At 43.7% G+C, this 14,109-nt stretch overlaps 1 protein-coding gene across 1 annotated transcript in view; it reads right to left on the bottom strand.

The window, feature by feature from the left end:
- maml3 (mastermind-like transcriptional coactivator 3) overlaps positions 1 to 14,109 on the bottom strand; it is a 478,739-nt gene that overhangs the window by 178,499 nt on the left and 286,131 nt on the right. The window contains exon 2 of the mRNA XM_068043522.1: positions 4,880 to 6,382. Coding sequence (XP_067899623.1) covers positions 4,880 to 6,382 — 1,503 coding nt within the window. The remainder of the gene's footprint in view (positions 1 to 4,879; positions 6,383 to 14,109) is intronic.

Here is a 14,109-nt window from a genome sequence, read left to right as displayed (position 1 = left end):
GGGCATTACTAAACGAGGAAAATTATTTTTACAGGCCAGGAGCTGCAAACTCAACAGCAAGAACTCAGAGTTTACGGATTCGATTTCCTCCCCCATCCGAGTGATCCAGGCATATGAGGAGGCGGCTAAAAGAGAACATGAATCAGCCAAGACAGTTTTTTATATATATATATATATATATATATATATATATACATAAGAACAGAAGTACAGGAAATACTCGGCAAATCTGGCAGCATCTGTGGAGAGAGAATTAATGTTTCAGGTCTTTTTACCTTTCATCAGAACTCAGTTTTTTTTTATTTGTTCAAGGGATTTGAGCGTTGCTGGTAAGAACAGCATTTGTTCCCAATCCTAACTGCCGAGAGAAGATGGTGGTATGCCATCTTCTTGAACTGCTGCAGGTCATGTGGTGTAGGTACACATATAGTGCTGTTAGGAAGGGAGTTCCAGGATTTTGACCCAGTGCCAGAATAGGCTTCCTGGCATGCAAAGCTTTATCAACACACAACCCGAGAAAGGTTGGGGCCACTACAAGGGAATCACTTAGAATGGTAGGTTAGTTGCCACACATTTGAAACTAAGTACTAAAGAGTAACACCATGCCAGTTCAAGGTGCCAACATTAATAACATCGCAGGAGCCCAGCATAAGATAGTAAGTAGTTATTTTTGAAGAGCTAACGATCAAAAGGAAGGACAGGTGATTTGGGCACAGATAGTTGGCAGATTTAAGTTCTGCCTTTAAGAAATGGCATTCAAGGGGTACAACCTTGGTAATCGTGTCATAAAATAAAAACAAGAAATGCTGGAACCACTCAGCAGGTCTGGCAGCAGCTGTGGAAAGAGAAACAGAGTTAAAGTTTCGGGTCGGTGACCCTTCTTCGGAACTTTTTATTTCAGATTTCCAGCATCCGCAGTGCTGCATTGCTGGTACTACTTCTATTCCTCATTGACATTTTCACCCTTTTACTCTGCCATGGCTTTGCCATCCTGCCATCTAGACATATGCTGAGGCTTTCTTTTCAGGAAAAGTTATGGATCATGCAATAGACAATAATTTTTCTGGGCTGTAATGTAAAGCTGACTATAATCAGTCGAGCGATGTGTAATGAAGATATCAGTAAGATATATGCTAATGATTCTGGTTGTATTTTGAGCTTACTTGAAACTGTTATTTGTTTCTGTTCATAGCATCATGAGCCCAGTCTGTATAGGGCAGTCTTGGTCTCCCTGAAGCCATTCTTCAGTGCTCTTCAAATAAGGATGGCATTGGGAGACCTCTGATAAATCAGGCATCAACCTGCATGATTCTGAGCTGGTGATTGGATACCATGTTCCTATTACAATTTTTAAAAGTCCTTTCTGGGTTATATAGAAGACTGCATTTGGGAAGAAACCGAAATGGCAAAATGATTGCCGTTGATGGCTCTCTGGACTTAGGGGAAGCCAATAGCTCTGCAGCACATTACTGCTGTTGGTCAATGGCAAAAGTAACAAGGTCTTGCTGAGTAAAGCCTAAGGGAGTTCCTTTATACATCTGCAGGTGGCATATTCACTGACACTGTAAATGTACTCGATATTGGCCTGGAAGGAACTGCATACTGAGTGTAACCATACATAGTAACATGGGATGTAACTACACATAGTATAACACGTTTTAACTACACATGGTAACATAGTGTAACATATTGTATAACGACACACAGTTACATAGAGGGGAATTTTCCCAGGCTGTTGGAGGTGTGTTTGGAGACGAAGGGGCCAGTAAAATCGGGCAGAAAAGCTGACTGTTATTTCAACCTCTTCCCGCCTCCTTCCGTCTTTCCCACGGGCGGTTTGGAAGTCTTGTTGGCAACCCGTGCGGCAGCAATGGGAAGTCAATTAAAGTATTTAAGCAGGCAATTGATGAAACTTTGCACCTGCAATGGCTACTTGTCAACCGCAATGGGTCACTCGCAGCGTTTGGAACACGGCAGCTTAGAGGAGATGAGTGCAGAGCAGGTCATTAAGGCCTGCACACAGTGCTCTAAAGGGTGAAAATGACAAGCCTGAAGTCAGCCATAGACAAAGGCTTGCGATGACAGGAGCAGGTCATCGAGCTGGAACTCTCCTTGCTGTTTGTGCAAAAACTAAGGTGGCAAGATGCCATCTATAGCGCCTGGCTACATTCTGGAGTTTAGAAGAATGAGAGGTGATCTCACTGAAACTTACAAGATTCTGAAGGGGCTTAACAGAGGAGAGGTGGTTTCCCCTGGCTGGGGTAACTAGAAACTTACAAGATTCTGAAGGGGCTTAACAGAGGAGAGGTGGTTTCCCCTGGCTGGGGTAACTAGAACATAGGACTGAAATGAGGAGAAATTTCTTCACTCAAAGGGTTGTGAATCTTTGGAATTCTCTACCCCAGAGGGTAGTGGATGCTCCATCATTGAATATATTTAAGGCTGGGATAGACAGAGTTTTGGTCTCTCAGGGAATCAAGGGATATGGGGAGCAGGTGGGAAAGTGGAATTGAAGCCCAAGATCAGCCATGATCGTATTGAATGGCAGAGCAGGCTCGATGGGTCATATGGTCTCCTGCTCCTATTTCTTAGGTTCTTATGTCCTAACTACACACAGTATCAAGGGTGTGACTACACAGGTACCATATTGTGAAACTACATAAGTTGTAACTATGTAGAGTTTCATAGTGTGGGGATATACAATAGGTACTGCAGCCAACTTTCATTGGTTGCATTGGATTTGCAGGGTCTGTTAAGTCAGAGGATTTTGTGATATTCATCAATAGATTCTGGTGTTTTACGAAGATTTTAGGAGCCACTGATAAAGTGTGTAGGGTTCCCAAACTTCCGCAGAACTTCACAGAATGGTTACAGCACAGGAGGAGACCATTCGGCCCAAGTATTCCAGGAAACAAATGTAGCCCATGAAACCCATACAGGCCTAAGCATGGGGTATTGGTGCAGAGAGTGATAGAAGATATCAGTTGTTCAGGAACACTGTTGATGCTGGTGAATTTGCTGGGATCAACCTAATTTAACATTTTTTGGGTTGAGTCCTGTGGGGTTAGCATCCACTCACACTGGGGAGCCATAGGGAGAAGCATGGAAAAGCCATGCTCCTGAGAACTCAGCCCCTCTAGTTGCTTAAACCTGCCATCTTCGTTTAGGCCAGGAAAATGCAATTGGTCTTTGCAACATCTTGCATTAATGCCAGTAAGTCGGCGTAAATCGATTTCCCCCCACACCTCTACACCACCGCCCCCCTCTCCGCCACCCACTGCAAACAATTCCACTCGTTGGCACCTTTTAATTTTTAAATGGCCTGAGCTGGCCCCAGCAATACTGGATGCCTATTGTATACTAACAATCCCTATGTCCTGTGACGCTAATACATTCATGAACAAAAAGTCACTCCATTACTTCTCCTTTATTTAGGTAATACCTATATACCTTTGGGGCAGGCATTTCTGGTGCTTGGCAAAACTGCTGACAGACAATTGAAATGGGGATAGAAGTGGGAAGAGGCCCAGTGCAAAGTATCTCCATTCAAATTTCTACCTGTGTTCACTGAGTTACACCCAAAAAGCAGCGTAACTGTGGACACTGGATAATACTGTGGCTAGTTGTGAGAAAAGCAAACTGAAATATCTGTGTAAATTTAATTTCTCTTTTGTTCGTGGGTTTATATGTAAATTTTGAGGTGACTGGAACACATTCAGCTAATAATCTTACAATTGAACATGCATGGCATTCACTAATGAGTGTCTGCCTCTGTCACTTGTTTGAGATTTTTTTATGCATTTCATCTGGAATTCCATATCTGTTTATTTTCTGTCATCAGCAGTAGGGACTGACTGAAGTGTAGAGACCAAAGCACCTTTCAAAGGATAAATACTTGAAGCAGAGGAAGATACAGGGCTATGGGGACAACGCAGGGCAGAGAGATTCATTTTCAGCAAAGTTCCAGCAAAGAGCAATGGGCTAAATGGCCTCCTGTGCGCTATAAGTGGTCCTAGCTACATAAGATATGATACTGCAGCTGATAGGGTAAAGACACAGTATTATTGCAACCAGTAATATGGAATTTGTGATATTGTAGGTTTTTTTTTGCTGCTATATTTCAGAGATGTTAGTTACACAAAACATAGAATATTTTGAAAGGCAATGAACACACCAGATATTGCAGACTTACAATCCTAGTTGTTAAACCAGGGGTATTGTGATCGCAAATAAAGAGCGCCCGACTTGACCACTATGTTACCTGTGTTAACCCCTTTCTAACAAGAATCTGTAACTATGATAGTGGTGATCAGGGCAGTATAAGAAGCTTTTACACTTGAACAAATAAAGTTATGTTTACAGAACCAACATCACAGCATTACCACTATAATACAAACAGGATAAAATAGTCAGCTATTGCTGGAAAGAAATAACAAGACATGGACACAAGTGAGTAGACCAGACATCAAACTGTGAGACCTACGTTTTGCTGCAGACCTTTAATCATACACTGTTCCCTGGTTACGCTTATTAATCTTTAAGAGTTTGTAAAGGAAAATCGTTCTCAGCATATTTACTTACTTAACATAAAGTACACAAAGTGCCCTGCAAAGCAAAGACTGAAGCAAGGAATTACTCAGTTTGGGTCACAGAGTCAGTTTTCATCAGACCCCCTGATGGTGGAATCAATGAATCTTAAAAAAGTATGCACACCATTTAATATAAGACCAATTAAAATATGGAACTAAGTCAAATGATCAAAAGTATGCACAAACTTACACTTCATATAAATATGAAAGAACTGAAATAAGGGAAATCATCAGGCTGAGAAAGCATCCACCTTGCCAACATTTAAAATCAATTTTTTCTTCTCACTTACCGGACCATGGCTTGGCAGTGTTCCATAAGGTATTGTCTGTGGCAGGAGTCCTTTATGCTTCATTAACAGCAAGCGCTTCTGTTCCTCACTAATATGAGAAGCCTGAGGTTGAACATGTGGCTGCTGTTGCGGCAAGTAGGGCATCATGGGAGCTTTGTTCTGATTAGCCATTGGCGGGGTCATTCTCTGGCCCACAGGCTCAATATTATAATGAGACAATGGCTTAGTGTTAGCATACGAAAGCACAGGCTGTTTGTTCACAGAGGTCTGCCCCATAGTATTTGGCTGTTGATTCATTATGTTCATGTGGTTTTGTGAGAGGTAGTTATTCATGGCCTTCTGAGGGTTGTTTGTCACACTAGGCACCATAGGCTTTTGGTTATTAAAGGCCTGTGGGTACATCATCGGGCTATTTGGTTTGTCTGGATTAAAGGGACCTCCAAAAGGACTGTGTGGTGGAGCTGCAGGTGACCAGCTAGGTGCCTGATTCTGCTGGTGTGGCTGTGTATGCTGCTGCTTTTGCTGTAACAGCATGGCTCTTTGCTGCTGCTGAGCTGCCATTTGTTTTAACTGTTCAGCTCGAGAAAGATCAGAACCAGTTGATGGTAGAGTTCCTGGCCCAGATCCTGGCCCTGGCCCCTGTCCTGACCCTGACCCAGAAGATGTAGTCATCAAAAAGCCATTTCCAGATCTTGCATGCGTTTGACTTTGATTTGGGGTTTGCTGCTGGGGTTGGCTTGCGGAAGTTACTGGTGAAGTGGCAGGAGCAGAAAGCGATGAAATGCTTGATACAGAGGACACATTGGAGACTGTAGATACATTAGAAAATGGAGGACCCGACGAAGACGGTCTAACCTGTGGAGATCCCATCGACATCTGATTAAAAGGAGACTGGCACATCTCACTCTTTATGTTTGTGGAATCTGGTGGGACTGGGGTCTGCGACGTGGGTCTGATAACCTCCATCTCCTTCTTTTCATCAAAATCTTCATTAAATAGATCATGCATATCATCTTCTGGAACTGTGCTTGTTAGTTCGTCAATTAACTCCTGCCACTCTTGCTCATTAAGATTAATATCTGAGAACAGCTTATTCTGATGGAGAAGGGAAGCATCTGATGAGTCCATACAACTTGGATCATCAATCGGCTCTTGTTTAAGCTCCTTGGTTAATATTAGATTGAAGTCATCATCGTCTCTGGTGCCATTGGCCTGGAGGTTCACTCTGGGATGCCTGCCCTCTTTGCTTATGTCATCAAACCCTGTTGAATTATTTCCACTGTTCGGTATTGGGAGCGATGACTTTAAGTCAATTTGATGCAGAGGAGAGACTGAAGGCAGGGGGATCTTATTAGACAGGGTGTTGCTCTGGTCTAACCCAGGTCCCTCTTTTCGGACTCGCTTGCTACTTGGAGAGAAGCTGCTGTCAGAAACTCCATTTTGCAGGTCGCCATTTAGTGGTGAACGTGCACCTTCAAGCTTCCTCTTTACAGTTTCTTGAAGCTTTAAGAGGAACATAAAGAGACTTGATTATTAGGACTGTCTGCTTGACTCCTTAAGAACACAAAAATATAACTCTATAATAAAAATCTGTGATCAGCAAAATAAAATTGAACCTCATTACTGCAAAATTCTGGGAAACAGGAAAACATTTTAATCTTATTGAAACTTAAGTTGTTTTCTTGATTCAAGTGGATATTCAGCCTGGTCCAGATGGTGATGGATGGGACAGAGAGAGTTTATCCCTCTCTTCAGGGTGGAGTTCTGGTGGTTTGGGACTTCTGCAAATCCCTCCATATCTGTCTCAGCCTTGGCCACTTTCCTCAACCGGTTTATTAAGTATGCATAGTGGAGACCTGGTGGGTTCTGGATGGTAAGAGGGAGGATGCCAATGCAAAGGAGAAGAAACCTAACCATGCTACAGTGGGGACATCGCTGCAGCACCAGAAGATCTGGTGAAGGATCTCAAAGGAGGCAGAAGACTAAGGGACTATGGAGTTAGGTCGCAAGTCAGCCATGATCTCATTGAATAGTGGAACAGGTTCAAGGAGCTAAATGGCCTCATCCTATGTTCCTTTGTAGAACAGAAGTGATGTCCCACCAAAGACCTCAATTGAGATTGGGGCTTTCAAAAACTGAGGAACTGAGGGGCGGGAAATAGATAGGATCAGGTGCAAGGCTGGTATTACATCCTCCCCGATTTGGAGGGTAATATTGGGCAGCATTTAAAAGCAGCATTCCACCCGATCCCGCTGGTTTCCTGCCTGGTGAGTTAGGTTAGGTTAAAATTATCCTCTAAGTGTCTGGTGCTGACTGCAGGGAGAGGAGGTGGGTACATCAGAACTGTAACCAACACCTCCTGAGGCCAACTCAGCAAGGCAGTCCCAGGAGGTAGCATTAACATGGGTGGAAAGAAGGAAAATCCACCAGGGACATGGGCCCTTTACTTACCTTCCCCCATCCCTCCCCCTGCCTCCTGCAAATATCACCACTTGCACATGGCTGGCAGGGAAGGAGAGTGCAGCATTTGTCCCAGCAGGGGTGGGAGGAGGGAAATCCCAGTTGGCGCACTGAGCCAGCAGTAGGCCTCACAGCTACATTTTCTTGCCATTTTCACTGTGATTCCACCAGATTCTGGGCTGTAGCACAGAAAATTCTCTCATGGATTATCTATTTAATACCAGAATTTATTCTAAGCAGTCTCGCTATATGGATAGAACTGCAGTGAATTAGTCTAAAATATGCATCTTGGGCAATGCAACTTTGTATTCTTAAGGTTCCCAACTAAATATGAAATTCCACTCTCTATTTGGTTTCACAGCTTTTATTAAATTGTCTGCTTTTAATTTCTCCACCCCATCCCTGTCCCTCCGCTTCTCTTTTTTCCCATCTCTCCTGGACATGCCAACACAGACAGCTCATTTGTGGACTGATTCGAGAATTCACCAATTCATTCTCAACTTCAACATTATATTTTCTGCCATTCGGTAGTTTTGGCAAAAAAAGTATGAAGTTGACTTTATGGTGTTACTTGATGGCTACTCAGGTCTACTTTGTTTTGCTAGAATTAGTGAATGGAGCTAAATAGCTCTTTAATATTTAGATTTTTCTTCATGAAGTTACATCAACAAAAAAGCTGTATTAGATAATTTTCTGTATATAGGTATGAATTGCTTCCTACAACATAGAGGGGGCAAAATTCAGTAGCTCCTAACAGCAGGCATGGGGATCATGATGCACAAACTTTGTGCTGCCTGCTAAATTAAATGATGGTAGTGTGCAGCCCAGCACTGAAGGTGCTGTTGAATGGCTGCGCGTATCAGCATGGGGCCCATGTTTGTGCGAGGCTAGCACCACTTAAAGTTAGCCTGCACTACTTAAATCCAGCCTGAACCTCTTAAAGAGAAGGTGCATTCTGGCTGGAGCAAGTGCTGGAAATGGTTGGGGAAGACCTGCAATGAGTGACTACTGGGACAACAGGGCAGAGAACAGGCCCCAAGGTTCTCAGATGCTCCACTGGAGACCTTGGTGCAGGAAGTGGAGAGGAGGAGAGATGCGTTTTCTCCACAGAGGGCCAGGAGGCCCTCCAAACAAGCTCTCAGAAGGCAAAAGGAGCAGAGGGGTCAATGCAAGCAGCATCGCCCCAAGGACCTGGAGGCAGTGTCGCAAGACATTTAATGAGCTCACACAAGTGGTCAAGGTGGGTGAATTCATCTTCAAATGCCATATCCTTACAACTGAACCATCAGCCTCAGGCAGGTCACCCCCTTCACTCACCTAGCAACAGCCTCTATCAATCAAAACTCATAACTCACATTCATAGCTTCATCTCACCCTCACACACTTAGCACTGCTGAAAGCCTCATACCCACAGCTCACAGTTTGCGTACACTGCAAACAATTCAACCATGACAGTCACATCACCCAAACGATTGTAACACATTCACTGACACATTTCCCTCCCTCTTGCTGGACAAGGTGGCGCACAACCTGAGGTAGCAGCACCTAATGGGCAGGGGGCAGGGACAGTGGTCCTTACCCCCAAGGAGGGGACAGTGCTCTCCATGATTAGAACAGCCGTGACTGAGGCTGTGGCCTTTAATGGGGCTGAAACCATCGAAGTTGATGATATGCTTATGCCCAATCCTCGTTGTCATATCCAACTTCCCCCTCATCCCACACTCTCTTCTGATTTACAAGCTACAGATGATGTAAAACGTGCACCTCTAACTTTCTCCCCCTCCCCTCACCACAACCCTACCCTTGTTCCTTTCTTCTTTCAGATACCCAAGAACTGCCACCTGGCCAGGCAGTGCTGGACGACAAAGAGATGGAAGAGCAGGGAGACAGTGATGAAGAAGAAACACCAGCTCAGATACTGACACTGTGCATACATTAGAGAGTGGCATTGAGGGAGGATCTGCAGGTGGTGAGACACCAGGCGTAAATTTCCTGCAGCCAGGGAAGAGGGCAAGGGTGGCACAGGTGCCAGCTCGCTGGATGGCAAGGTTGTACACAGGTTCTGCTGCAGGGGACTCAGTTGAGGACTTCAATGGGATGGGCCAGAGAAGATTGCTGAGAGCATGCACAACAAAATGCTAGGTGCATTGGCAGCCCTGACAGAAAGCCTGTGGTCAATGTCAAGGAACACGAACGATTCCAACACCAACTTGGCATAGTGCTTCATGCAGGGGTTGCAGCTCATCCTCTCCAGCATGTAAGTGGCAGCCAGCTCCGTAAGAAAACTTGCATTGTCTGATGGCTGATGTCTCAGCTTCCATTTCAGCACAAACAGAAGCCACTCTGCATTTGGGTGCGGCTGTGGAAGTTCAGACTGAAGACATGCGAGGTCAGGTTGCTGCCACACGAGCTTAAACTACTGCTATCACAGCTGTGGATACCAGTATTCAAAGCAAATTGCAGGGTCTCCCAAAAGTCCAGCAATCTGTCTTCCAACAGATTACTGGGATTGGTGAGGCACAGTCCCGGGGGAGTGGCAGTGACTCTGTGGAGCACAAATCTGCTGTCCTCTCTCAGGATGACAGCATACGTCCTCCCAATACTGCCACTCTACCAGTGCCCTAGCTGTCATCTGTTAGCTGGCCAGCCCAGCCTGCTGCCACCCAAACTGAGGTGGTGCAGTCAAAATCGGGCTGTCTAGAGTCAGACTGATCAGTGTCAACCTTTAAGGCCATCTACAGTCTCTCCCATAGAAAGTCAGCAGCCTACCACCAGAAATGCTGCAGCCACTGGGGTAGCACTGTGTAAGAGCACTAGGAAAGGCAAAGGCACATGGAAAACAGGCATTAAGGAAATGCACGAAGGTGATTAGTTGACTTTTATATGGAATATTGGACTATTTGATTTATAAAGTTGATTTGGAATGTTTGTTTTCTGGTAACTTTTATTTTTGCATGATGGCCAAGTGGATGCTGTGATGGTCAGTAACAAAGGGAAGGTAAGGTGTGGGATTGTTGTTGAATGGGGATTTGTGAATAGCCCTCGTCACCAACAGGCCACCCTCTAGTTTCTCATGGTGGCTCAAAATGATGATGGTACAGCAGAATAGACCCATCTTGATCTCTGACAGAATGCTGAGCATTGACCTGCAAGACGCACTGAGTATGGTTACACTCCAGCTGGACACTGAAGGAGTGGAATCCCTTCTGGTTGTGGTACATCTCAGAATCGACAGGAGGTGCCTGCAAAGCAACGTGTGTGCAGTCAATGGCACCCAGCACCATTGGGAAGCCTGCAAACTTCATGAAGCTGCTTGCTCTGCCTGCTTCTTTCTGGTAAGAAAGAATGAAATGTATTCAGCTCTCTTTGGATACAGAGCTTCAGTGACCTCCCCTTTGCAACAAAAAGTTGATAAAAAGGGAAAAAATGGAATGAGAGTAAACTAGCCAGGAATGTGAAAATGGATTGTAAGAGCTTTTACAAGTATATAAAAAGGAGAGAAGCTAAAGTAAACGTTGGTCCCTTAGAGGCAGAGATGAGAGAAATTATCATGGGGAAATGAGGAAATGGCAGACGTTGAACAAATATTTTGTGTCTATTGACAGTAGAAGACACCAATTGCATACCAGAAATAAAGGATAACCAAGGAGCTAATAAAATTGAGGAATTTAAAGTAACTAATATAGCAGAGAAAATGTATTAGAGAAAGTTAAGGGACTAATAGCCGACAAATCCCTAAGACCTGATGGCCTGCAAGGGATAGTGGGTGCACTGGTTTTGATTTTCCAAAATTCCCTAGATTCTGGAACAGTCCAGCGCATTGACAGTTAGCAAAAGTAACACCATTATTCAAGAAAGGAGGGAGAGAGAAAACAGGAAACTACAGGCCAGTTAGCCTGACATCAGTCATTGGAAAATGCTGGAATCTCTTAAGGAAGTCTTAGCAATGCAATTAGAAAATCATAGTATCAGCAGTCAAAGTCAACATGGTTTTAGAAAAGGGAAATTGTGTTTGACAAATTTATTTAAGTTTTTTGAGGATGTAACTAGTAGTGTAGATAAGGGGAACCAATCTATCTGATATACATGGATTTCCAAAGGGCATTCAATACGGTGCCACACAAAAGACTACTACACAAGATAAGGGTTCATAGAGTTGGGGGTCACATATCAGCATGCATGGAAGACTGGTTAATGGACAGGAAGCAGAAAGTAGGGATCAACGGGGCATTTTTAAGTTAGCAGGCTTTAACTAGTGGAGTGCCGCAAGGATTAGTGCTGGGGCCTCAGCTATTTACAATCTATATTAATGTATCGAAGTATGCTGACGATACAAAGCTAGGTGGGAGGACACAAAGAGGCTGCAAAAAGATATAAACAGGTTAAGCTCACTCATTTGAAGAAATTAATATTGGGACACCTGCCTGGCTGGCAGCAGTCAGCAGTAAATCCTTGTTCAGGGAGGTCTGGAGCATGAGCGGGAAAGGGATTGGGATACTGTGGATTTGGGAAAGCACTCCCCCCCCTTCCTGTCTCCACAGCAACGTTTAAAAAAAATTAAATTGCACCTTTGTCGGCAGTCCAATATGCAATATCCAATTTTGGCAAGGGGGCCTATAGCAACTCTGAGGTCTCTCATTAAGTATGGCACCTAATGCCTATTTTAGGTGGCTGTGAGGAACCTGAAAAATGGCCGGAACCACTTTCAGGTTGGACTCTTTTCAGGTGTCCTTTGGCACACGACATTGGTTCCCAAAATTGGAACACGCTGTGCCTGTATAAATGAATAATTTTTAAAAAAATACTTAACAGTTTCTCACCCTCAATGTTTTTAAAGAAAATAATAAACTCTACCCATTCTCCTGCAGGAGACTTGGTTCAATGGGAGGAAGCTGTACACACTTGTATTTCTATTTCCAAAATGGTTGATAAATGAACCTTGTGCAATATTCATAAGGAAACTGAAGATGTAATACATACTGGGAACTTTACAGTGAGGTTAAATTTATTTAGATTTACATGAAGTGGGGGGGGGGGTGCAGTAACATCATAGAATACAAAGAATCTTTACTATAGCACTGCTTGATGGTACAGATCTGAGAACTGTTCTCTGCACCCCACACCCAACCACCTCCCTGCCCCCAACCCCCCTGCCCATTTGAAGGAGAACAAAAGCAAGTGACAGGAAAAATGACTTGTATGTTATCTGTCACGAAAATTCCATTAACTAGTCCAGGGTTTTGGCAGAATCAGATACTGTTATGTGCATTTCTCGAGGACCAAAACAGCATTATTCACAAGCACTGAATTATGAAAGCTCTCTAGGGGCTCTGTACATCTCTGTCATACCACTGGCACGCTCCTGCAGGCCTCACGGTTTCCTCTAACTTGGACCATCATTCATTAGTTATTGTACTCAAACTAGGTTTGATTCCTTCATAAGAGATTTTGTACCACATTTGTAATGGTTCTTGTTAGTGGTTTGTTTCTCCCACAAGCCTTTGCTGAAACTATATTATAGCTCTTAAAAGGGTACTGTCTTCATGAAGAAGTGTTTTGGCAAACCTTTAACTTGTTTGTTTGCAAACACGTACAATGATGATGCAGATTGCATTTAAACACATTACCACCTCTCTTGAAAGCGATACCATATGCCGAAAAGGAGGCGTGCTTCTTCTCTCTCCCCCAAAAACGGTTTGCTAAACACTTTTTCATGATCACAATGCCTCTTTATTAATTCAACAGCAAAACAAGACCAAAAATATCTGGTGTGAATTGGATAAATGATGTATGATCCCTGCTTGCTCCTGGGTTATGTGGTCTACAATCTCTAGTGCAGGGTTGGTCAAGCTTTTTGAGTTTGTGACCTGCACAGGTACACATCTTTGGGACGATAACATATAACATTTCAATCCATATTCCCATTACTTTCCATTTATCTCAAGTAACAGATCATGGTGTTCTGACTTACTATTTATCCACCAACAGTCAGTCCTAAGAACAACCCTTTCCAAACCTACAGACCCACAAACTCAAAACAGAGAATAAGAATTACATAGAATTTACAAGACAGAAATAGGCCATTTGGCCCAACTGGTCTATGCCAGGTGTTTATGTTCTACATGAGCTTCCTCCTATCTTACTTCATCTCATCCTATCAACATATCCGTCTATTCCTTTCTCCCTCATGTACTTAACTAGCTTCCCCTTAAATACATGTATACTATTTGCCTCACCTACTCCATGTGCTGCCACGTTCCACGTTCCAAACACACTGTGGGTAAATAAGTTTCTCCTGAATTCCTTACTGAATGTATTAGTGACTATATTTACAGCCCCTATTTTGAACTCCCTGACAAGTGTAACCATCTTCTCCAGGTCTACCCTCCCAAACCCCTTCATAACTTTAAAAGCCTCTATTAGGTCATCCCTTAGCCTTTTTTCTAGATTGAAGAACTGCCTGGTCAGTCTTTCTTGATAGTTATAACCTCTCACTTCTAGTATCATCCCTTGTAAATCATTTTTTGCATCTTGCCCAATGCCTCTATATCCTTTTTTGTAATATGGAGACCCATACCATGTACACTACTGTAAATATAAGTGAAATAAGGAATGGGTTGCCTGGGCTCTGTCAAGGACTGCTAGGGTTGGGGGGGGTGGGGGTGGGGGGGAAGTGTGTGCGGCAGAGGGGGCATAATTTGGACATCAATGCTTTAGCGGTTCATTTTTCAGTAAACTTAACTCCTCTGTTTATTGGCTTTCGGTTGCAT

Source organism: Heterodontus francisci, chromosome 1 (genome assembly GCF_036365525.1).
Source record: "Heterodontus francisci isolate sHetFra1 chromosome 1, sHetFra1.hap1, whole genome shotgun sequence".
Classification (NCBI taxonomy): Eukaryota; Metazoa; Chordata; class Chondrichthyes; order Heterodontiformes; family Heterodontidae; genus Heterodontus; species Heterodontus francisci.
Note: the sequence above shows the minus strand (reverse complement) of the source record. Positions and strands in the feature narration are given on the sequence as shown.